The 27,147-nt window shown below is 39.8% G+C and overlaps 2 protein-coding genes across 2 annotated transcripts in view; both read right to left on the bottom strand.

Annotated features, from left to right (window-relative positions):
- Positions 1–27,147, bottom strand: part of LOC126297401 (ras-related protein Rab-31) — a 443,067-nt gene that overhangs the window by 84,897 nt on the left and 331,023 nt on the right. The window lies entirely within an intron of this gene.
- Positions 17,665–27,147, bottom strand: part of LOC126297399 (guanine nucleotide-binding protein G(f) subunit alpha-like) — a 62,317-nt gene continuing 52,834 nt past the window's right edge. The window contains exons 9-11 of the mRNA XM_049988158.1: positions 22,986–23,113; positions 19,851–19,909; positions 17,665–18,398 (exon numbers count right to left, since the gene is read on the bottom strand). Coding sequence (XP_049844115.1) covers positions 18,195–18,398; positions 19,851–19,909; positions 22,986–23,113 — 391 coding nt within the window. The 3' untranslated portion in view covers positions 17,665–18,194. The remainder of the gene's footprint in view (positions 18,399–19,850; positions 19,910–22,985; positions 23,114–27,147) is intronic.

The following is a 27,147-nucleotide window of genomic DNA, read 5'->3' as shown; positions in this document are numbered from 1 at the left end:
CCTTGGGCGTTGTGCTTTTTTTTTTGTTGATCTCATTTTGTTCTATATTGTTTGTTGAATTTGTGCAGGGCGGACGTGCGATGACACCCGTTCAGGCTCTTCGTTAATCCGTTCACTCGGTTATTTATTACATAGGGCAGCTAACCCTCAGAATCACCGTGCCGGCAATACTATCGGTGCTCTCGGTGAAATGAAATGAAACGTCGTGTGGCTAGGGCCTCCCGTCGGGTAGACCGTTCGCCTGGTGCAGGTCTTTCAAGTTGACGCCACTTCGGCGACCTGCTCGTCGATGGGGATGAAATGATGATGATTAGGACAACACAACACCCAGTCCCTGAGCGGAGAAACTCTCCGACCCAGCCGGGAATCGAACCCGGGCCCTTAGGATTGACAGTCTGTCACGCTGACCACTCAGCTACCGGGGGCGGACAGGTGCTCTCGGTGAAAACCATTTAGCATGTGTGTACATAAGAGGCAGTTGTAAACGTTTCTTTCCTCGATTTCTGGAAAAGTATGCGTTTGCGGACCCCATACCTGATGATGAAAAACGTTCTATTTACAATTATCTATCGATTCCGCCAATTTATAGTCGATTGCTAATCATAATCTTTAGGGGTGATTTTCATAGAAACTGGGGAATGTTGAGCTAAAACATCTTAGAGTCCTTCGTTTTAGGTTGTACACAACCGACCTGCCAAATTTGAGCCGAATCGTTTGGCCGTGTTGCGCCTTCCCCTTGTCAGTCGTTTCCCGATGAGAGACCCTTACCTCAGACTCATACTTTTACCCTTCTCCATCATTCCTGAAAGTTTGTAACATTGTTAACGTCGGTTGGTCGATTTGTGGGAGAGAACCAAACAGTGAGGTCATTGGTCCCATTGCATTAGGGAAGGATGGGGAAAAAGTCGGCCGTGCTCTTCCATAGGAACCATCCCAGTTTTGAAACGTCATCCTCCCGAATGTGAGTGCTGTGTGCTAGCCATTGAGCCATCTCGCTCAGTAACATCATAACGGAATAGATAATATTTATTCTTAATGCTTCTTTGTTTTGTTCTCTTTATATTTATTTATTGTAAAAATTTTAAACGTTTTCATTGTGTTGGCACTGCATTGTCAAAGAAAACATTTACTCATTTTTTGCCGTATACTTATTGCTTAATGGTTAGGATGTCAAATATATCAAACTTTCTTTGTTACATAGAATGTAGTGAAAACTGGTACGCAGACATACATCTCACAACGTGAGAACAACTTAAACTAACAACTTCGATACTATAAAACTGGTATGTGGCAAACATACTAAAGAATACCTTGAAAGGATATTACATGTGGAAGATATTACAGAAACAGTGTAAGAGGTAGATGTTGTGGTTTGCAGGAGAGCCAACACCTTAATACAGGAGGCCGAAATGCACGCGTTTTAGCTCACGCAGGCTGGCGTGAGGTCTGGAACATGACAAGGGAATTAGAATTGAGAAAAACGGGCGTAGCTGGTGGAATACTTAACTTTAATCCATTAATGACGAACGTCGCTCTGGACATTACATGATTTACAATATAAATAGAAACTGATCATGGCGCCTTGCTAGGTCGTAGCAAATAACGTAGTTGAAGGCTATGCTAACTATCGTCTCGGCAAATGAGAGCGTAATTTGTCAGTGAACCATCGCTACCAAAGTCGGCTGTACAATTGGGGCGAGTGCTAGGAAGTCTCTCTAGAACTGCCGTGTGGCGGCGCTCGGTCTGCAGTCACTGATAATGGCGACACGCGGGTCCGACGTATACTACCGGACCGCGGCCGATTTAAAGGCTACCACCTAGCAAGTGTGGTGTCTGGTGGTGACACCACATTCCTCCCCCGCAAATCGACGTACGGTTGTGGCATAAGGCTTCCGCCCGCCGTGGGGAGGACCGCATGTTGACGTATGCGACGAGGTGGAGAGCCTAACAACAGGCGAGGCTGTGCCACCCGCACCCTTCCATTCGGACCGCGGGGAGCTAGGAAACGCCTGAAAACCTGCTCCAGGGTGCACGCCAACATGCAGTGTATGCGCCCGTAGAGAGACAGGAGGCGCCGAAGGGTCGACCTCCATCGGGCCGGGTCACCCGACGGGCGAAGACGACATATGGTCCTGAGTGGGCAAGAGTTCCATGTCGGAGGACAACTGGTCACGGGAAGGGATCGGCGGCGCGTGACCCAGGGAGGCGCCCGGCGGTTGCAGCGACGCGTCCACTGCGGGCGTCGCCGGCGGGAGAACAAGCGGCGGCGGCGGCGGCGCGTCGCCATGGGGCAAAATGGAAGGCAGTGTCGGTAACACCTGGGGCTGACGCGAGCCAGTAGATGGGTCCCCAGGGCGCTGAACGGACGGCACCGTCGCTGGAAGCAGACGGCGAGCGGCAGATCCCGTGCGACGACAGAGGCGCAGCTGATTGAGATGCCGACGCACCTCACCAGAGGCCCCCAAAACCAGATACATAGCGCGTCCGAGGCAGCGAAGACTGCGCCCTTCGAGCCAACGCCGTGAACCTCGATAGTGCCGATAGTAGACCATGTCGCCTGGAGCAAAAGCAGGTGTCTGCCGCTGCACAGGAACCTGATGCGGTGGATGGACCAAAGACATCAAGGTTCGATGAGGGCGACCGTGGAGCAACTCAGCTGGCGAGCGACCATCGCGGGGCTGAGAGCGATACGAGGACAAAAAGAGCAATAACGCGTCCTCCCGAGTATGCGACTCTTTCAACTTCAACATCTGTGACTTGAAAGTCCTGACCAATCGTTCAGCGGCACCGTTTGACTGTGGCGAAAACGGCGCGGACGACAGATGTTGAATACCATTGGCCTTGCAGAATGACTGAAATTCTGCGGACATGAATTGTGCCCCATTGTCGGAAACAATAGTCTGTGGAAGACCTTCATTGCAAAAGATAGCAGATAACGCTTGGATGGTGGCAGATGATGTCGTGGAAGACATCCGGACAACAAAAGGAAAATTACTGAATGAATCTACCACAACCAGTCATCGAGCATTCCAGAATGGACCAGCAAAATCGATGTGTAAGCGTTGCCAAGGGGAAGTGGCTTTTGGCCATGCAAAGAATTTCCGCGGTGGTGCTGATTGTTGGTCGGCACACACCATGCAAGAAGAGCACATATTCGTAATCGTGGCATCGATTCCGAACCAAGTACAGTGCTGACGAGCAAGTTGTTTCGTTCTCACTATACCCCAATGTCCTTGGTGGAGAAGCTGTAAGACAGAGGACTCTAACGAACGTGGTACCACGACCCTGGACTGATCATTATCAGAACGCAACAGCAAAACGCCACGTCGTACAAAAAGTCTCTCCTTGTGAGCAAAAAATCGGCGAACCAACGGGTCCCCGATCCGTGACTTTGACAAGGGCCATTGCGTAGCAACAAAACGCAGAACGGGAGCAAGGACAGGGTCGGCAGCTGTGGCTGTAGCTACACGACGAAAATCAATCGGAAACTATTCGACCACGTCATCGGTTTCCGCATCAAGGAACATGCAAGCAACTTCGGAGGAATCGAATGCCCTACCCGCAGCAACAGGCAAGCGGGACAAAGCATCGGCGTTTCCGTGCTTAGCAGTGGACCGATACAAGATATCGTAGCGGTACTACGAGAGGAAAAGAGACCAGCGAATGAATTTCTGCGCTGTACGTGGAGGTATAGGCTTGGTCGGATGAAAAAGCGATGTCAAATGTTTGTGGTCTGTGATTATGGTGAAGTGACGACCATAGAAGAAATCATGAAACTTTGTTAACACCAAATACGAGAGCCAATGCTTCTTTCTCGATCTGTGAATAATTTCTTTGCGCAGACGAGAGCAATTTGGACGCAAAAGCAATAGGGCGATCGTGCGACCCATCTTTGTGCGCAAGCCCAGCACCGATCCCGAAATCCGATGCATACACCATCAACAAGAGGGGCTTCTGGGGATCGAACGGCGTAAGGCAAGTATTGGAAAGCAACGCCGATTTCAGCTGGCGAAAGGCGCGTTCGCATTCCGTCGTCCAGACGAACGGAACACCTTTACGGCGTAAGCGATGAAGCGGAGCTGAAATGGAAGAGGCCTGCGGCACATATTTATTATAATAGTTGATTTTTTCCAGCACACACTGTAGCTGCTTCAAATTCTGCGGCGAAGGCAAGTCTCGTATGGCACGGAGGTGCGTTGGACTGGGATATATGCCTTGGGCATTGAGTACATGTCCCAAGTATGGCAAGTCTCGAGCAAAAAACACACATTTGCCCTTCCGCAAGCGAAGACCATTTTGTCGCAAGACCTGAAATAACGTTCTGTGATTGGCCAAATGTTCTTCTTCCATCTTTCCGGAGATCACAATATCGTCCTGATAATTTGCTGCAGTAGGGACCGCCGCACAAACAGTTTGTAGATATTAGTGAAACAATGCAGGGGCGGATGCACACCCGAATGGCAGTCGTTTGAATTGATACAAACCAAGATGCGTGTTAACCACCAAAACGCGCTGGGATTCTTCGTCCACCGGTATTTGCAAGTACGCATCTGCTACGTCCAACTTCGAAAAATATTTACCCGGGCACAGTTTGTCAAAAAGATCTTCCGGCCGGGGTAAAGGAAAAGTTGCAATCACTAGTTGTGGATTCACTGTTGCCTTGAAGTCCACACAAAGTCTCAATTTGCCGGACGGTTTTGGCAAAATTACTAAGGGTGATGCCCAGAGAGAAGCTTACACACGTTCAATTACACCTTGTGATTCTAAATCGTGCAACGTTTTTGCGACCTCATCACGCAATGCATGGGGAACATTGCGCGCTCTGAAAAATTTCGGTTGCGCGTGTACTTTCAGTACCAAATGTGCTTTATAGTTCTTAGCGCAACCGAGGCCCGGTGCAAAAATATCTGCAAATTCTTCACATAGACGAGAAACACTGTCTGAAGGCACAGTCTGGTTCACTGAGAGGACCTGATTTACTATAGACAAGTTAAACAACTGAAATAAATGGAAACCAAACAAGTTCACTGCAGAAGAAGAACGAAGGACGTAAAATGACACAAGTTTTGTTTGTCCTTTGTATGTTGCAAGAAGGCTGCACTGTCCTAACACAGGGATATCTTGACCGGAATAGCTAGATAATTTAACATTTGCGTCACGCAACGGAGGTGTGCCCAGTGAAACTGCAGCTCCGGTATCGAGCTGGAATGGTATCACTTTGCCGTTAATGTCCAAGTCTACAAAAAGTTTGTTGTCCTGCTGACGACAAGAGCGACTGTCTCTTGCAACGTGAACTGACACTGGTACATATCACTTGCGACATGACGGGAGTTCCGGCGACGTCGACGCACACTATTTTTGGGACGAACACAGTCACTGTTAGAGAGAGTGGCACTGCGCGGAGTGGAATGAACTACATGAATTTCCATGGGCGACGTTCCGCGAGCCTGAGTATCCTTGGTTCGATTCCGATTCCGAAACGATGCAAAGGGCCTGGAACAGTTTTGAGCTTCCGATCTGAGCTTTCTCTGGCAAACACTCTGAACATGTCCTTTTTTATCACAATAAAAGCAAATAGCTTGGCGTGAAGGGCAATTCTCATGCGAATGTTTAGTAGCACATCGCGGGCATGATTTGATCACTGCATTAGCTTGCCGGCGCGGCACACGTGGCTGAGAGCCTGGTGGCAGCGGCGCGGCCGGGAGCGAGGACTGTTTACTGTTCCGTGCAGCTCGCCCGGCGGGCCGGTTAACCTGACACACTGCTGGCGAAGTTTCAAATGATTCCTAAGCAAAGTCAAGTGTGTCCTGCCGATCCAATATGTCCATCACTTGTTGAAGGGAGGGATTGACTAGTTTCAAAATCTGTTCCCTTATACGAACATCAGAAACGTTCTGTTGCATCACGTACCATAGTATCTGAATAAGGGAGTCCACATTGACACTAAAAAGCTCAATCCCTAGTAAGGCCTTGCAAGGTTGCAACCCACTCCCGATTAGTCCGGCCTGCCGTACGTTTTGTACGAAAGAAGGTATACCGTTTGGCAACTACATTGACTTATTCTTTGAAGTATGCATCTAATGCAGACAAAATTTCTTCGTAGGACAGAGTTGCTACGTTGCGTCGGGGAAATAATTTGACTATCACACGGTACGTGGTCACCCCTACTGACGATAACAAAAAAGGTTGCCGCTCGTTACCTTGAATTCTGTAGGCGGCGAGATGGAATCCAAATTGGCGTGACCACTCCGTCCAGCTTTCCAGTGCAGCATCAAAAGGTGGAAAAGTTGGTGCGACAGCGTGGTGTGGCTGCGTTAGCGGTGAAGCGGCTTTAGCCGCATCGTTTTGCATCGCACGTTTACCCTGGACGAGCTGTCCAAGGGCATCCAGTAAGGCCTGCGTCTGCTGATTCTGTAAGCGATAAAATTCGGACAGTACATCTGGAGATTGTGGTGTAGCCATTACACAAGCACATCAGAGCAATATCTATAAGAACACTGCTACTCTCGTCGCCAATGTTGTGGTTGGCAGGAAAGCCAACACCGTTACTACAGGAGGCCGAAATGCAAGCGTTTAAGCTCACGCAGGCTGGCGTGAGGTCTGGAACATGACAAGGGAATTAGAATTGAGAAATACGGGGGGTAGCTGGTGGAATACTTAACTTTAATCCATTAATGGCGAACGTAGCTCTGGACATTACATGATTTACAATATCAATAGAAACTGATCTTGGCGCCTTGCTAGGTCGTAGCAAATAACGTAGCTGAAGGCTATGCTAACTATCGTCTAGGCAAATGAGAGCGTAATTTGTCAGTGAACCATCGCTAGCAAAGTCGGCTGTACTTACTGGGGCGAGTGCTAGGAAGTCTCTCTAGACCTGCCGTGTGGCGGCGCTCGGTCTGCAGTCACTGATAATGGCGACACGCGGGTCCGACGTATACTACCGGACCGCGGCCGATTTAAAGGCTACCACCCAGCAAGTGTGGTGTCTGGCGGTGACACCACAGTAGAACTGACAGTTGTAATATCAGTGCTGGCCGGAGTGGCCGAGCGGTTCTAGGGGCTACAGTCTGGAAACGCGCGACCACCACGGTCACAGGATCTAAGCCTGCCTCGGGCATGGATGTGTGTGATGCCCTTAGGTTAGTTAGGTTTCAGTAGTTCTAAGTTCTAGGGGACAGATGACCTCAGAAGTTAAGTCCCATAGTGCTCAGAGCCATTTTTTGTAATATCAATAAATTGGGAGTAAACAAGCAATCACAATGAAATAAACAACAACAGGAAAAATACAGGATTAAAATGGAACAGACAGCGTGGGAAGGACGGGAAAACTGTGAAAATTAAGTGAAGTTTAGAAGAAGGGCAATACATGAGCTGGGCTAGGTCATGTAACATTAGATCAAGACTGTGGGCAAGATGTCTGAGGATTTCTAGCGCTCCCAGAAGGTCAAGTTTTGTGGTCTTTGATGAGGGGAGGATGTGATACTGTGGTTGGTAACTGTGGCCTGCACTCAGTACACGTTCAGAAATAATTCTGTGACCTACATTGGCGTTCATGTTCAGCCAACCAATTTGCATTGTCTCTGCCTGAATGGACAATATGAAAATCACAGTCATAACAAGCAATTTTATATGGCCCACTCTTGCCTAATAACTGTCTCTCATCTTTGCTATTGAAAATGCACTGGGGAGTGGTACTCCTCAAATAGTAGAAAAATTTATAGTTGCAGGATTTCAGTGCTTTGTCTAGAATATGTAGTAACTGTCCTAGATATGGGATTGTACACAAATTTCTGCATACACTGGGAACAGCAGCAGAGGTAGCATAATGGAGGAATATAATTTTCACTGTTAGTTTCCTATGTAAGCAGTGGTCACTCAGGACAGGGCTACAGCTGTTACTTGATGGATTAAATTTTATTGTATCTAACTCGCTTTGAAAATTTCTTTAGACCTGGGAACAGATAAGACAGGGAGAATCACTAAGTAGAAAGCTGCATGTTTGTTTGTCACTGTGTGTTGTGACCAAGAAGGTATTACTGTGTTTGTAGTTGTAGTTTTTCTATAAATCTTGTTTATATCCTTGTATCAGTGGTTAGATCTATTATGTATATGTATTTGTTGATAATATCCATTGTGAACTGAATGCTTTTGTAGTGATTGTATATGTTATGAAAAAAATGTGCTGAGCTATCTTGTTGTGTATTTTCACGTACATCCAGTATTTATTAGTTGCACTCACAGGTTACTTATTCAAGAAGAGTTGCTCAAAATCGTCCATGATTATTTCAGTGAAAAGTGGACTATGAGGTGATGCCATTTCTAAGTCATCTAACTGTTCATGTAGTAATTTGTAACTGGAATTAGTTTTGTTCTAAGTATCTCTGAGTGGGCAGTGTCAAGCCATCCACTTCCATAGGGTTGGAATTAGTGCCATATATCAACTCCATTAGAATAATAATTAACACATTCCCCTTATGGTTTGTTTGCAAACAAACTATAGACAACCAAGGATACTAATTTAATACTGTTAGAGATGATTTAATTTTTTATTTTATTTAAAGTGTCTACCATGCTTAAATTTGACTTTTGTCTTACTTTCAATTTAACTGTCAAATTAACTTGCCAGTTTGTAGGACGGGACTGTGAATGAGCATACATGTGGGAATATGCGTATAACTTGTTTATGTAGTTTCAGAACCCCATACAGTCTAGGGGCACTAGGTTCAAATTAGTGTCTTTGCATCAAAGTCAGAAAATATACTTTTTAACGAATATGTTAATATGTTATACATATAACCTCAGCTTTAAACTTTGTGGTGCACCATCTCTTATCATTTACTATGTCCCTTAAGATTTCAAAGCAGAGCTAGATATAATAAAATTTATTGCTTCATTCAATGCCTATAACCCATCTAGATAGCCAAGCACTTGAAAGTACCAGTTCCTGGATATGATGGGGCTCAGGAGGGATTGGGGCTGGGGGGTCAGCCAACCATATATCAAATCTACCTAACAAATAATGATAGGGACCACTGTGCTGGCCAGCCTGGACGTGATTTTTAGGCAGTTTTCCAAATCTCTCTAGGTAAAGAGCAACTTGGTTCCCATGTCTTACCTTACTTACAAAATGTGCAAACTCTTTGATAAAATTTGCATCAATTGACAATGTGCTGTACACTTGATGCCGACTGACAGGGTACATGAATCACTTGCGAGACAGTAGCTGATAACAGCTGTAAAATATCTTTAGGAGTGGCAACTCTATAGTAATAATAGCCTATGGTTGTTCTTCACGAAAAATGGAGAAATTCCATAATAGTCTCTAACCAGAATTGACTGGTTATGGAACACCAGAGAGAAAGGAAAGGACTTTGTCCTGTGCAGCCATACCTTGTATAGAAAGCAAAAATTGAAAATTATGTTCCTCCCCTATGCTACCTCTGCTGTTGTGGAAGTGGTGTACTGTTCCATACCTAGGACAAATACTGCAGTGCGTATACAAAACACTGAAATCCTGCAAGTATAATTTTTCCTACTATGTGAGGAACACCACTGTCCAGTGAATTTTCAATAGTAAATATCAGACCCAGCTACTAGGCAACAGTGAGGTATACAGAATTACTTGTCCTGAGTGTGATAAGTTTCATATTGGTCAACCAGGCAGAGACATTGCAACATTATTTATTTATTTATTTATTTATTTATTGTTCCGTGAGACCAAATTAAGGAGAAGTCTCCATGGTCATGGAACGAGTCAATACATAAAATTAAAACACGATAGTAGAAAAAGATAAAATGAAATATAAGAAACATATTCAGGAGACAAGTCATAAGTTTAAATAAAGAAAATCAACAATGTAACACTGGAATTTGCTTAATTTTTCAGCTCTTCCAGGACCTCCTCGACAGAATAGAAGGAAGTGCATTCCACATGCAGATTGGATTTCTGCCTAGTATTAACTGAATGAAAGCTACTAACTCTTGGGAATAAGCTAATATTGCTAACAGCAAACGACATGAAAGAAAATACATACTGTGAGGGCACTGTCAGAATTCCCAGACTATTGAATAGGGGTCGACAAGAGGTTCTCGAACTAACACCACATATAGATCGAACAGCCTGTTTTTGAGCCAATACACTTATTGAATCAGAAGAATTACACCAAATAATAATACCATATGACACAAGAGTATGAAAATATCCGAAGTAGAATACTTTTCGTGTTGAACTGAGACTTATTTCAGATACTGTTCTAATGGTAAATAAAGCAGCATTTAGTTTCTGAACAAGATCCTGAACAGGGGCTTTCCACAACAGCTTACTATCTATCCGAACGCCTAGGAACTTGAACTTTTTCGTCTAGCTTATAATATGCCCATTCTGTCTCAGCAAAATATCGGTTCTTGTAGAATTGTTAGAAACTGTAAAAACTGAGACTTACTGTGATTTAGCATCAAATTATTTTCCACAAGCCACGAACTTATTTCATGGACTACATTATTTGATACTGTTTCAATATTACACACAAGATCCTTCACTACCAAGCTAGTGTTATCAGCAAACAGAAATATTTTTGAATAACCTGTAATACTAGAAGGCATATCATTTATATAAATAAGAAACAGCTGTGGCCCCAGCACCGATCATTGGGGAACGCCCCACTTAACAGTGCCCCATTGGGACTGAACATCACTACAACTCTCAATATTGCGGGGAATTACCTTCTACTTTCCGTTCTTAAAGTAAGAGGCGAACCAATTGTAATGGTCCAACTTCTGCAGTAATATTTTGTGCTTAACACAGTCAAAAGCCTTCGTTAAATCAAAGAAAACACCCAGCGTTCGTAACCTTTTATTTAATCCGTCCAAAACCTCATAGGGAAAAGAGAATATAGAATTTTCAGTTGTTAAACCATTTCTAAAACCAAACTGTACATTTGACAGCAAATCATGTGAATTTAAATGCTCCAGTAACCTTGTATATACAACCTTCTCGATAACTTTAGCATAGATGGCATAGAAATAGGTCTAAAATTGTCAACATTATCCCTGTCTCCCTTTTTATAAAGGGGCTTTACTACCGAGTACTTTAATCGGTCAGGAAACCAACCACTCCTAAAGGAAAAGTTACAGATATGGCTATGTACTGGGCTAACATACATAGAGCAATACTTAAGAATTCTGCTAGATACCCCGTCATGTCCATGAGAGTTCTTGGTCTTTAGTGATTTAATTATTAACTCAATCTCCCTCCTGTCAGTATCATGGAGGAGCATTTCAGATAACAGTCTTGGAACACTTTTTTCTAAGAGCGCTATATGATTCCCTGTTGGGACTAGGTTTCTATTTACTTCACCTGCTATATTCACAAAGTGATTATTAAATACTGTACATATATGCGACTTATCACTAACACAGACATTCCCACTATGCACTGATTCTATATCCTCGATCTGTCTCTGCAGACCAGCCACTTCCTTTACAACTGGCCATGTGGTTTTAATTTTATCCTGAGATTTAGCCATTCTGTCTGCATACCACATACTTTTTGCCTTCCTAACAACATTTTTAAGCACCTTACAGTACTGTTTGCAATGGGCTGTTGCATTTAGATTTTGAATGTTTCTAATGTTTTGATATAATTGCGACGTTGTTCTACAAGATACTCTTATCCCTCTAGTCAGCCACCCAAGTTGCCAGTTTGTGCTAGTACCCTGTTTTGAATGCTCTAACAGAAAGCAACTTTCAAAGAGCACGAGAAAAGTTTTGAGGAAAGCATTATATTTATCGTCTACTGTATCAGCACTATAAACATCTTGCCACTCTTGCTCCTTGATAAGGTTTACAAAGGTCTCTACAGCAACTGAATCAGCTTTCGTAAAAAGTTGATAACTATATTTAACATGTGTTGCAGCACAAAAATCTTTTTAGAGTTAAAATTTGTGCATCATATCTGAAAACCCATTCACCTTTTTGCTAACAGAATACCCTTCTAGTAATGAGGAATCAACAAAAATATTGTCTATGGTTGTTCTACTGTTCCCTTGCACTCTCGTTGGAAAGAATACGGTTTGCATAATATTATATGAATTAAGGAGTTCTACCAGCATCCTTTTCCTTGCACAATCACTTATGCAATTAATATTGAAGTCACCACATATAACTAAATTTTTGTATTTCTTATAAAGTGTTGTAAAATTGGAGTCTGGTGATCTACAAATAACAACAGTTAGAAGTTCAGCTTCACTAAATTTAACCACGCCTGCACAACATTGTGCAGTACTTTGAAACATCAATTGACTTAAATGGGATTCCGTTTTTCACATACATGGCTACTCCCCTGCACCGCAAAGAGCTCCTAGAAAAGCTGCCAGCCAACCTGTATCCTGGTAAAGGAAGCCTCTGAATTATCTCCTTATTTAAGAAGTGTTCAAGTATACCAATAATTTCAGAGTCAACATCTATAAGCAGTTCACTAACTTTATATCTAATACCTTGTATATTTTGATGAAATATACTAATTCCCTCATTACTCGGATACCTAAGCTTTGTCGAAAGTGGTTCCTTTCTTAGAGAGACTTCCCTCAGGCAGGAACACCTAACAGCTGACTTCAATCTAAAAAAGGTGCAGCTCTAACACCCACTACTACAGGAATTTCCCCATGAGTGATCCCACCACCCCCACCTATGCTGTCACCTACAAACTTTGCCAACCTCCCCTTCCCATATCTGTTGAGGTGCAGGCCATGTCTAGTGAAACCCATCCTGCTGATAGACTCCACTGACACCACTGAAATGTGACCCATGCCTTCTGTCATCAGCGCACCCTCAAGTCTCATGTAATTACACCTGACGGCTGTATCAAGATGAGGCTGATCGTGACACAGAAACCGTTCCACGAAATGCACATTTGTGTCGCCAGTCTGAGTGGCTATCTTTTCCAGGTCACCATCTATTTCATACTCCCCATTCCTATCAATACTATTACCAGCCCCACCCACAATCACTAACTGATCCTCTTTAGTAAAATCCCTACATAATCCCCCTATGTTAATAGTCATATGAGCCAATCCTGCATTAGGCTTCACAATGCTGGTGACCTGGTACTCACTCCCCCAACACTTCTTGCAACTGCTAGCCTACACCTCTGCCATGAGAACTACGTAACAGCAGAACATTCTTCTTTTTCTTCGACTTTGCAACTGTCCTAGCCACTATAACTGCTGAGGTCTGCTGCCCACTTCCTACGTCTACAGCTACTAGAGATTCCTCTCCACTAGAATCTGACAGTTGGTCAGTATATCTATCTGAAAATCTCCTTCTCCTAGCGGATCTCTTGTCAACAGCCAGCTCCCATTCCCCAGCACCTTCTCCCTCCTCATCCTATCTAGCTCCTCCTGTGCGTTTTTCAACTGCACCTGAAGAGCACAGATCTTATGCTTCTGCTCCTCTATCAACTTACTCTTGCTACATAACCTGCAGTTCCAGGAGAGGATCTCACCAGAATGCCCAATGGCTTCCGCAGTATGTTCCCCCCAGTGAAAATACTTCGAACAAGTCTCACACCGCAATCCACTACTCACGAACCTACAGCAAAGCCCACACTTCCCACTCATGGTAAAATTTTACAGTTATTGAAAGAAGAAAAGTACTTTATTTAAGTTCCGCTACTACAATAAGATGTTAAAAACCGACTACAATAATCACAAACTTACTCTACAATGGAAGTAACTACTGTTATTAATAGTATCAATCAACAACAAATGAGAATATAACAAGAGACTAACACAGAAAGGAAATCAAACGTATAATGACACAGTAACGAAGCTGAAAACAGTTCCCAAAAAGTTCTTCTGAAATTATTTCACCAGAAAACACCAAGAACACTGGTTGAAAACTACTATAGTTCCTAAATAAACCACTATACACAAACAATTAATAAGTACTTAGCTTTCGATGAGCCGCTAAAGGTGCAACTGGTCAGCGCAGAATGTAAACACAGGTAAGAGGTTAAGTGGCTCGATACAAAACACTCACAAATATCAGGTCACAAAACAAGAAAGGCAGAGGTGAATGGATAAACCACTAATAAGTCACTTATATAGTAAATATTATCACAAAAACCGTTAAAATATGTATCTGGAACCTAAAAATATATAAAAACTTAGAGAGCCAGCTCACATGCAGTCATGCACTTATGACGTCACACCAAAGAACATGGCTGAACATGAATATCACTGGAGATTGCAAATTATAACTTCACATTTCCTGAGGATGTACTTTATGAGGACCATAGTTGCCAGTCAGAGTAACATGCCTTCCCATTAACAAACAAAGGCTACAAACTCGATATGCTAGGCACCCTAATTCTTGGCACTGGACAAAACTGCAATCGCCCAGCCACAACTGTGGGTTCTTTGAGTGCTCAGTGAATTGGCAAATTAAAGCAGAACATTTGAAATATTAGTTCACATTATTACATACATGAACAAAATATTTACTTAAATTTGGCATGGATCTTTGCCATAGGATTGTTTGATAAGTTACTATTAATGAACCACTTGATGCGCTGATTAACAAACTGTTCTGTTACAGTACAGTGTTCCACATTTACAGTAAATGAACAAGTCCATGAGAATCTTTAACTATTATGTTGACCTTATACTACGATGTTAGCTCCTATAGCTTAGGAGCTCATGCTAACTCGACACTATGTTGACCTGAGTATGAAGTTGCTGCTTTGAGAGGAAAGGTGTGGTCTTCAGGAGCACCTCCCATATGTAGTTACAGATTTCAATAAGCTGTCACTAATATCTGTGGTATTGATTTGCTTTGCAGACTTTGGTGTCACAATGTGATCACTATAGCACACTAATAACCGGCTAGCCGGAGTAGCAGAGTGGTTCTAGGCGCTACAGACTGGAACCGCGCGACCACTACGTCGCAGGTTCGAATCCTGCTTCAGGCATGGATGTGTGTGATGTCCTTAGGTTAGTTAGGTTTAAGTAGTTCTAAATTCTAGGGGACTGATGACCTCAGAAGTTAAGTCCCATAGTGCTCAGAGCCATTAGAACCACACTAATAATGAACAAACGCCTTTCCCACAGTCTTCATTTAATGTATTAATTTTCAGTTCTGTCTCTCATAGTTTCTGTATCGCCTTTCATATGTAATACCATTTCAAGCTATTCTTCAGTATTCTTGTTAAATAGGATTTTATTTTATGGGCTTGTTAATAGAATTTAATTTTTGCATAGGTTCTGTTTATCTAAGTGTAGTGTTCACATTTTTCTGTTCTATTCTCTTCATATTTATTGACTGTTTCACTTTAACATTTTTAACTGCATTGCCACTGCACTCTCTAGGATTTCATTTACTCTATGTTCGTACCTTTCTCTTGATGTGTACTATATTTTTCTGATATTGTTCACAAGTATTGTATCTTCGTTGATGACAACAATCGATTATAGCCTGATGATAGCCTGGTAAGCAGTTAACAAAAATGAATTAATTTTGTAGAACATACACAACATTGTGCTATTCATTTATAATTACAAAGTTGTTTTGCCAAGAAGTGATGGAAGTATCAGTTAAGGAGAAATACATTTAGCTGAGTAGCTAATGAAGATTTCTGTGACAGTATCTAGAGCTTTCATTAATTCGTTTTCAAGAACAGCTGTTCCATACCTTCCATGTAGATAACTATCTAAAACTGTAAAAACTACCCAAGAAGAGAAGAAGGATGGATTGTTAAAAGCAGTTAACTCTGATGTTGGTGAATGGCATAGACAACTGAAGTGAGGGGAAAAAGCTATAAAAAGTAGTTTGGATACTTATATGACATGCATATTAGTGTTTTCACAACTTCAATCTGAACGATTACCATACATATTAAGATAAATGTGTAAGAAGATGTTGTTAGCTCTTTGGATACCTTTGCAGTGAATCTATCCTAGCAAATTAAATACTGGCAATTTGTGTCATGGAAGTTATCCTCGTAATTTAATAGGAAATCCGATTTGGAGGAATTTCCCAAAATCAGCTAAAAAGGCAGTAAGAAATTGAAGAAATAATCAAATCCGACCATATTTTATGTGATTAATACAGCACCTGTAAGGAAAGCATAGTCTTAAAAATAAACATCAAATTTATGATCGTGTATCTTTTCTGTTATGTACCTTTTTCTTCCTTTCTTTGTGTCTGCCTTCTCCTCTTTTTCCTTATTGTGCTTTTTAACTGTATTTTCCTGTTACTTTGAACAAACAACTGTTTGACAAATAGTACAACTTTTGCGTCAGATTTTTTCCACACGTAATAAGTAGATATAATTCCTTTTATTTCTAAAACAAGTATATTTGTGGTGCCCTATATTTTAAAAATCAGTTTTGATAATATTCTCAATGTATGAAACGAAATAAGGAAAGTGCATCACCAACCAATGGCATTAGGGGACAATCTGTAACCTGGGTTAAATGTAAGGTCGTAGTACAAGTAATTAATTGTTGCAATCTTTTTACCAATGAATGTTTTCCTAAATGTTTATTGTGTCATGCAAATAGCCAGGGCAGTTTTTTACCCTGTATATCACTGTGTTTGTCTTCTAAACAGCAAGTGTAGAGTTTTCCACACTTGCCAGCATATACACTGTTCATCTAATACTTTAAAAAATTGGATGAATCATTGTCAGCAATGTCTTACAACATTAACAGTACTGCAATATAATTTCATGCACCCACAGCCTTTCAACAACAATTAACATCTATGACCTGTGTCAGTGATTTCTTTTAAATAAATTATTTATGTAACTCCATCCAAGTTTACTTCAAGAGATTGACTATACTTCATATTAGAACTCACGACAACAGAAGAATTAAAACAAATTAGCAGAAACTAAACCCAGGAACTATAATTCAATATGCTGACACTAAGGCCATGAAAACAGTCAACTCACAAACAACTTTCACATGTTCCACAACACATTAGAGAGGTCTGGAAAATGGCTTAGGGCAGTGGTACACAGAATGGTGTTCTGAAATTGGACACCACCATCTTTCCTCCATTTGTGGAGGTATACTACTGTTGTATTTCAGGGTCAGCGTCATCACCATCATTATCATTATTTGGTAGTTCATATTCACTATATTTAATGACAGTTATATGAAACGTGCTTTACTTACCATTTTTTAGAATTATTTTGGAATGGCAAGTATATGCGTACCTTTGATGTTTTAAAAAATGCAAATAGTTACCTACAAAAGGAATTTCTTTGTTTACTTACATATATTTCTTGCTGTTAATACTTCATCTTTAGGTCTTTTCTGTTTTGTATACATGAGAAATTTATTCCCTTCACTCCAAACAACTAATTTTGCACTATTTTGTCAAGTGCATATTTTCTGAGATTCCTGATATATATCTTTGTCCACCACGATTTGCGTACGGAAGCTTAAGCAAAAACATTGACTGGTTTATGATCATGTATGCCCCTAATTGAAAATGGATGCAAACATACATGCCACTAGTATTACGAATTTGGATGAATGAGAAAAGCACAAAAATCAAAGAAACTTACATTCAGTCAATCTGCGTCACTTAAAATTGGGACAGAAGAAATTTCATTTCCTGATTTTCCTGATTCAGAACAAAATAGGCTATAAAACGCAATTTTTGCACTTGTTTTTGTTTATTTCAATCTTAGCATTATTCAGAGTAAATAAATACTTAAATTGATATGCTGAAATTTGAAACATTACACACCTTAAGAGGATGAGCACAAATAGCCATGTACATGCACATACACTAAAAGGAAAAAATTTAAATAAGTTTAAAGATATGTCATTTTTAAGTACAATAATGGTTTCAGATCACTTCTCATTTCTGATTATTCTCAAAGTGAGGATTTGATTGTTCTAAACATGTGGTTATTTCAAAGCAAATGACTGAACCAAAGGAGAATATTACAATTTAATGCTGTTAATCCAATTGTTTTGGTGTATACAATACTAGTATTAGTGATAATAAACTTGCTGTAATGTGCTGAGCCTACTCCTATGATTTCCATTGTATACAGTATAGTCACATTAAAGCTTGAAACATGTATCATCATATGACACTTTAGTCTATTTGCATATATTTAAAAAATTTCAGACCAACAGCAAAATCTTTTCTAGGTGTTAAAACATAGTGTCATTTTACTCTAGTCCAGCAACACTCAAATTTTCAGCTAATATCATTGAATGGACATCTTCAAAAACCATTTTGATGTTGTTAGTATCTGTAGCTGTTGTAAAATGGTAGTAGAAACCTCTCTTCCTAATAACGTCCTCTACAGGTAATGAGACTCTATGGAAGACAACATATTCATGATGTGCTGGTGTTTTTTTGGTTGTAATTCCCTGTAAAAATAAAAACTCTTAAAATTCTACTTAGATAACATTTCAAACACTACAATTCTTTGAAGATGTATTACCTAAATAATATATATGAAAAAAATTAGATCATTTAAACATGCCTAAAAAGGTTGCTGACCAGTATTAAATATTACAGTGGCTTCAGGGTAATACATAACAATTATTAAACTCATGTGTCTATATTGTCTGCAGGGATTTCTTTGCCCAGACAATAAGGAAAGTAGGCAGGTCGGAATAGGATATACACCTCTTAAAAATATGCCATAAAACAATAATACAGAATACGCATTTACAAAGAAAAAACGTGCTAATGTATCTTCCACAGATATCAAGAGGAATGGTCTTAAGCACCAAACATTTAAGAAAACCTCCGAAAGTATGAGCGAAGAAGGCTAAGTGGAAATTAGGGTCCTGTAAAATAAGAGAGTTAATCATTGTGTCATCTGGCTAGCTGTAAGTAATATACTACCCCAAGTGGGACAAAGCAAGCATGGGGAAACAGAATCGAGTGCAACAGTTAAGATTCCATAACCTATGCATTCTGAACATGCTACATCAGAAATTGTGATGATAGGTCAAAGATAAAGAAAGGAGAAAATGGCAGAAAATGGCTTAATCTAGGGGCATACACTAAGGTTTGTTTGTGGAATGAATATTTCACTCAGTAGTAGATTATTAACTGTAATAAAGTACAATCATGCATCATTAATACTGGCAAGCCTTTTCGTTTGTAATTAGTCAAAACATGGTTAACGTTTCACACCATTAGAGCCACTATTAGCTGAAATAAAAAACTGGTATGTAGTTTATTCCAGACAACAAGAAACACGACATTTCAGAATGTGTTTGAGTACCCTATTAGATGCTTTACGTGCATGATGATGTCTCAGTGAACCACGTAGCATTACAGATAACCTCAGGGGTTAAAATTATTAGGTATTCTCAACACAGGGCATCTGCTTAAAGTAGTATTTGGGATTAAACATATAATCTACCTTAACTATTGTCTTGACATTCCATTCAACAATGACAATACATGGCAAGATATTAGAGACACATTAATCTGAAGATCAGAGAATAACACTTTGATGCATGCCACTTTCTCGATATGATAATTATTTTCCAGCAGTAAGTTACTTGAATATTGTATGTGATGTTGTGCAAACTGTAATACTATTTTACAAAAACATCGAATTACATTTTATTACTTCTTATAACTGCACTACAACACATAAATGCAAATCACAAAAACAAATTAATAGGCTCTGTTGTCCCTAAAAGAAACTATATGTTCAAAGTGGAGAATTTTTTTAAAAATTTGGCAGATTTTGAATATGTTTAAGTAAAGTAATTAATTTCTGAACTGAGTTAAGTAGTAATGAAATTAAGAAGTAACATTATTTTACCAATTTACGTTTTATACACTGCATAACTTACAAGGAAAAGGTCTCTTATAAAAGATCTTGTCCGAAGGTACTCATCATCAGAACGGCCATCTGTTGGATAAATAAAATCATTGTCAAAATGTGTTAATTACACACTGTTCTTTTTTCATAATAATTAAAATACAACTTTACTTTCAAATAAAATGGAAATATTTGAAATAACTCTGAAATAAAATGAAGACCACAAGTAGAGTTCCTTCAACTGTTAAATTTCAATTAGTGATTGAGTGATTGACTGATTTTGATTTAACTTATAAAAAAAAGTCCATATGCTTTCCCAAAAAAGTTTTAATTTTGTTTCTCTGTTATCTGGTGGTATTTGGCCCGTTCACACTTCACAATTGAAACAGTTGCAGTCTTTTAAACCTACTGTATGTATGAAAGGTAGTTCTACGTTATAACAGTGATAACTAGTTGTTGAAAGCACTTTGTATATTAGCTCACATTCTTGAAGAACCAAATATAGTGATAATTTATAACATATTGATTATGTGTCATGCATAGCTACAAAATACGCCAATGAACATTAAAATACACCCTCTTGGAAAGATGTGTGGGGGACTCTGAATAATAATTTCGCTGACAAAAGATGTATATGCGCTCTTCTGAAGCCATGGGTAGTACACACTGTGCTTTCATGTCATACAGATGCTATGTATTGTACTAAGTGGAAATAAAAGATGTGTACAGAATATATCATGGTCGTAATTATTCACTATTGTATCGCCTGGAGTGTGAAAATCCAACACAGATGTATCTCCTTAAATTATGATAACAGTTTAATTCTTCCTGGTATTATACATAGCAAAGTAAATTTGCAAACAGAGCATAATTTATTGAAATGTACTGATGCAAGCTCTGTACCTATTGATGTAGATTCAGACACAAATGGAAAGCTTTTTCACTATCAGAGTAGCTAATAAACAGATGAGATAACCAAAATAACTATCGTACTGTTTTCTAATAGTGTGTGTGTTCACATACATGTAGCATTGTTGTTCAAACAATTATAAAATTTTTGTCAGTGGATTTTAATCACACTATCAATAGGTAAAATTCAAAGGAAACACTAGAATTTTTTCCTTTTTTCTTCAGTCTGCTAATCTCCTTTATCACTTCTGTAGTATTACAGAAACCACTAGACTGTCGTATGTTCTGTAGTTAAGTGCATAAAGTGCTGAATATGTACCGATGAATATATAGCAGAAAATAATAGTCATAATACACTGACCAACACTGATAAGGCATTTCCTGTGAGAAGATTTTAAGAAATTTTACAACACAAGCTTAATACCCAAGTCCTTCCTGTCCTTCTGGGATCTTGCAACACAGCAGGCATAGCTATGATACACTAAAAACAGGTATAAGATAATACCTGTGAAATGATCAACAAATATAACAGAAAATTTCCAAGCAAGAATTCCCTGCCCCTCCTCAGTAGCCTCCTTTAAGAACATTTCCACAATATTCCATATTGTGGCAGCATCAGTGACTTTTGTATTTCCAGACATCAAAATTCATTGCTCAACAATGGAACATTTCCGCTTCTTTGCAATAAATGCCTGTTTGAAGGTGAACATTTGACTTCTGTTTCATGCTTAACAAAAAGCCTGTACATTATGTACTAGGTGTTTGGTTGTTTCTGAATCACACATATTGTAACAAAGATATGTACAGATTATAGGATTACAATATCATTCTTCCTGTATTGAATTTATTGCAGTTTTGACTGAAACAGAACATTTATTATATCCAGTACTTGATTGATTGTGGAACCAAAATATTTCAGCTTCTTTTCAATAAGTTAGATAATCATTGCCATTGTGTAGTATCATTTGTAGTTACTGATGATTGATGTTGTGGTCACTTTGTTATTGTCTGTTTTTACCAAACTGTTATGTACTGAAGGAGCCGACCGGAGTGGCTGAGCAGCTCTAAGCGCTTCAGTCTGGAACCGCTACGATCGCATGTTCGAATCCTGCCTTAGGCATGGATGTGTGTGATGTCCTTAGGTTCGTTAGGTTTAAGTAGTTCTAAGTTGTAGGGGAGTGATGACCTCAGAAGTTAAGTCCCATACAGCTCAGAGCCATTTGAACCATTATTGTATTGGAGGTGTCTTTCTAGATATAGTGAATATTCAGAATGAAATATGAATAAATAAAACCAATAAAGTGTAGCTGTGGATGTACTATTTCCAGAAATATACTTGTAAGGGATTTTTCTTTGACAAAACTAATAGTATGCATTGCTGATATCATTTCTATACACAATCCTGAACATTTTGTCCAGTTTCTAGCAACAATGCTGTACTTCAGTTTGTGAATAAGAACTCATTTTGATGTAACAAATAATGACTGACTCTAATTAAACATGACGACAGAAGTTAAAAAGACATCACCAGCTAGGATGAAAGTTGAACTGAATGAAGTTTTTACTTATTTTAAGTAACACAATAATGTTCTTCTAACCATAATATTTTTTCTGCCATTATGTTAAATGACACATGGAAATCAGAGGAACAAGTGAGAGACGCAAGAAACACTGACAAGAAATCGAATCATTTATGCTTAAAACTCGGCAGCAGCATCTAAAGAAAAAAGTAGATACACATGGTAGAAATGATCAACCAACAATTTATAAGAAAACTTACAGACAAATGAGTAAAATAAAAAAAATGATAAACAACTGAATGTGCACCAGAGGCCAATATAGAGGTATAGGTAGTAAAATAATGGAAGGAGCAATTAGCATAATTGAGAGCAGGTGAGTGGCAAGAGCCAAGAAAAAATTGTAGATGTAGTTTCTATCTGTGAAATTATGTATTCATTGCACAGCAAGCATAAAGGTTATACTAATTTCTGTAATAGTGATGTACATCATTTTCTTTTTATTAAATACTTTTTCACTTTTTAATTCACACTTCCATATTGCACAAAACTATTAGCATAAATATCTGGAACAAGGTCATATTATAAAAAAAGGTCAACATTTGGTGTGAATGTCAGAAAAAAAATTGAATGTAATACACAAAAAATTATTTTTAATGTGAGAATAACATATTTCAACAATGTTTGGTTTGCTATGAACCATTTTTAAACTGTCTCCCCAAAAGTTTTGAGTGATTTACCTTTAGGATTCATTATATAGCTGTCATATTCAGGGAAATTTTCTCTAATGCTCTTCCCCTGTTTTATCTTCTCCATTAGCACATCTTGCTTATTCAGAAACAGTATAATTCCTGATTCTTGCAGAAACCTGAAATCATAGATTTTTACAAGATATTTTTGCTAGCTGAATTTCAACATGAAATTGGTTTACTTTTTCATAATGCATGTAACTCAGTTATACATAACATACTTGTGTTATAGATCACTTATGCTACCTCTCCCCATCCATAATTTTCTCGAACCATTAATTCATTTTTAAACCGTTTGAAATGACATTGCACTTAATTTTTTTCTCAATAAGAGAAACAGTCTTCCCAAATAAATCAAAATGAATCAGAATTTTCCTCTGTTTTCTGAAACTATAAGCAAATACGAGGGTCATCCACAAAGTAAGTTCCGTTTCTATTTCTATCTGTGGCAGTGCTATCGGTACGATCGCAGTTCCGAGCATGCGCGGCAGTTACTCTGACTCAAGGAGAAGACATGTACGCCATTTTCAGATCGCTGCGGCCAACGTGTGTATTGTAGTGCTTCTTCATAATGTCAGCCGTAATTGAAAATGTCACAACATGTGAAATCAGATCTGTGATTCGTTTTCTAAATGCAAAGAACGTTAAACTAAACGAAATTCATTGGCAATCTGCGAGGTTTACGGACAAAATGCTATGAGTTAGTCAATGGTTGGAAGATGGGTCAGATTGTTCAATGAAGGACGTGATCAAGTGCGCCATGTACAACGAAGTGGACGCCCGTCTGTGGTTACTGATGAACTGGTTCACACAATTGAAGAGAAAATTAAGCACAACCGTAAGTCTACAGTTAGTGCCCTTGCTATGGAAGTTCTGCAAATCTCACGATCACCAATTCATGAAATTGTTACCGCAAAACTGAAATTTCGAAAACTTTGCTCACGCTGGGTACCCAAAAATCTTACTGAACAACACAAAAACAACGGATGGGCAGAACACTTCAGTTTTCGACACGCTACAGTGAAGAAGGCGATGGTTTTCTTTCTCAGATAGTCAAGCGGGATCGAACTTAGGTATCGTACGACACCACTGAAATAAAACGGCAATCAGTGGAATGGAGCCACACTTCATCCCCAATCAAGGTTAAGCCTAAGCAAATCTTGGCACCTCAAAAAGTCATGTGCACCGTTTTTTTGGAACAGAAAAGACATTTTGCTGATTGACTTCTTACCACAAGACCAAAAAATCAATGCGCACAGTTACTGCGAGACCATTAAAAAATTGCGTCCTGCAGTACAGAATAAGCGCCAAGGATTACTGTCACAAGGTGTTGTTTCTTTTACGATAAAGCCCGACCTCACACGGCGAATATGACCAAACAACTCACTGGGACCCGTTTGATCATCCTCCATACAGCCTGGACCTCGCTCCAAGCGACTTTCATCTCTTCTTACACCTAAAATCTATCCTTGGTGGTCAAAACTTCAACGATGGCAACGAGCTGGAAGAATATGTTACCACATGGTCGAATACACAGGCGGCAACCTTCTATGAAGAAGACATACAAAAAATTGTGCCACGTTATGACAAGTGCCTACAAAGTTTCGGAAGCTATGTAGAAAAGTAGCTTAACAGCTGTAGATTGCTGTACAATAAATATTTTTTATTTATCTGTACACATTTGTTTTATATAACCAAATGGATCTTACTTTGTGGACGACCCTCGTATATCAGTGTGACATAACTCACAATCTTTGAAATATATATATATATATATATATATATATATATATATATATATATATATATATTTATAGTAGGTTATATCAAATGCTCTTTTTCAATTTTTTTCTAATATATCTTCTAACTTATTAGTTTTGCTATTTACTGTTAATACATAATATAATTTAGCAACTGTGCTCCAATTTTCAATTAGAACATGCATGAGAAGCCTCACAGCAAATTTATGCCATTATTTCATTAATTGATTATTCTTATTGCCAATGAATATAAGTGGTTTTCTTCTACTGGATTACTGAGGCCTGTGAGCAATCTATAAGCCCTACAGTTCTGCGTGCCAATGCTTTTCATGTTGTCTTAAATTTCTCAGTTTGCAATACCTGAAGTAGGATAGAGTCTTGTACCTTGCTACATGTTCCAGACTTTCAACTTTAGCTAACTCGGTAATATAAATTTAGTACGTTTTATTATTCCATGTTTAAATAACGGCGTTCTTTTTTTACATGAAGCAGTCTTTTTCTGACATTACGAAAATTACTCCAGAAAATTAAAGTTTCTCCAAATATAAAAACATCGTCCAAGGCACAACATGGTCATGTATGTAGGAACAAATATTCAACTGAAATGTAAAAGCACTGCAGATAAGAAAATCTTGTTACTATTTAATAGTCTATCTGTTACATTATTACTGTAATACACGCCAACAAGCAGTAAGTGAAATAAAATTAAGCAGCTGTATTACGAAAACCCAGGTATAAGTCAAATAAATTTTGAAACTGAAGATATTGGAAACTAACATCTATTTCCATTTTAAATACAGACGAAATTGTGAAGGCATTAAAGAAACTTAGTTAATTTGCAAGTGTTAAGTTCCATGGTAAAAAACCCTCCTTCTGTATCAAGGTACAAGATCATGCACGAACAGTAAAGTGTGGCTCAACTATCCCTATGTTATATTAAGGGTTCTAAAAGCATATAGTAATTTGCTCTCCATAAAATTCTGTGCCTGAAGAATTAAGAATGTATTCCACATAGCTTTCTCATGTATAAAGCAGCATGTGTGTGTGTGTGTATGTCCAATGTCTCCTCCAGAACCTCTGAATCGATGTCAACCAAAGTTGGCACATAAACAGCACGTATGAGAACTGTGGGGCTAGAATCTCCTAACTCGCATAGGAATGTAGATTTGGGAAAAAATGTTTTTCGGTACCTGATGTGAAGGATGCCCTGCACGAGAGGCATGTTGAGTGGGAGTGGTGATGTCCTTCCTTGTCGACTTACTTTGCAAGAAGGCAGCCTATATGTCAGGAGCAAGGAACTGTTTTCCAACCCCCAATATGTTGGCTGCCCTGGACGACAGGCCTGTTGTGGGAGTAGTACAGGCCTGCTTTATCAATTTTTTGCAAGGGCTACACATGCAGATGAGCATGGCTGAACAGAGAGAGTGGAGAAGAGGAAATGAACAGGGGGAGAGATGAGAAGAGGAGGTAGACACAGAGAGAAGCAAGAGGAGATGGGCAGAAATATGAGGGGGTGGAGGAGATGGTCTGAGAGAAAAAGGAGAGGAGTAGATGCACGGAGAGGGGAGAAGAAGATGGACAGAGAAAGGGAGAGGATGAGAGAGGCAGAGAAAGGGAGCAGAAGGAGATGGTCAGAGAAATCGTGAAGAAGAGATAGACAGAGAGGGGGGGAGGAGGAGAGAGATAGAGAAAGAGAGAGAACAAGATGGATAAAGAGAGGGTGTCGGGAGAGATGAATATGTAGAGTAGGGTTGGGGAGATAGAAAGAGAAATGGGGGCAGCAGAAGATTGACAGAGAGAGATGTGGGAGGAGGTGAATGAGAGGGGAAGAGGGTGGTTGAAGAGGTGATGGTTGAAATGGCTCTGAACACTATGCAACTTAACTACTGAGGTCATCAGTCGCCTAGAACTTAGAGCTAATTAAACCTAACTAACCTAAGGACATCACACACATCCATGCCCAAGGCAGGATTCGAACCTGCGACCGTAGCGGTCGATCGGCTCCAGACTGTAGTGCCTAGAACCGCACGGCCACTCCGGCCGGCCGAGGAGGAGGTGAGTAGATTAGAGGGGGAAGGAGAAGATAATCAGAGAAAAGGGGAAGGAGGAGATGAAAAGAGAGAGAGAGAGAGAGAGAAGTACATGGACAGAGAGGGGAGAGAAGATGGAAGGAGAGACGGGGGATAGGAGGGGTTCGGTAGAGAGCTGGTGGGGTAGGGATGAACAGAGAGAGATGAGGAAGAGGGAGATGTATAGAGAGAGGGAGAGGAAGAGATGTGTCTCATATACGTGTGGAACGCATATGCGGGAAAAGTTGTGGGGAAAAGGCTGCCTTTAACTATGCAGAACGCGAAGTACTTAGAATTCTTGTGTGAAACACGATCTCATGCCTA

This window comes from Schistocerca gregaria, chromosome X (assembly GCF_023897955.1).
Source record: "Schistocerca gregaria isolate iqSchGreg1 chromosome X, iqSchGreg1.2, whole genome shotgun sequence".
In the NCBI taxonomy this organism is placed as follows: Eukaryota; Metazoa; Arthropoda; class Insecta; order Orthoptera; family Acrididae; genus Schistocerca; species Schistocerca gregaria.
The sequence above is the reverse complement of the archived record's forward strand: the minus strand, read 5'-3'. Positions and strand labels throughout refer to the sequence as shown.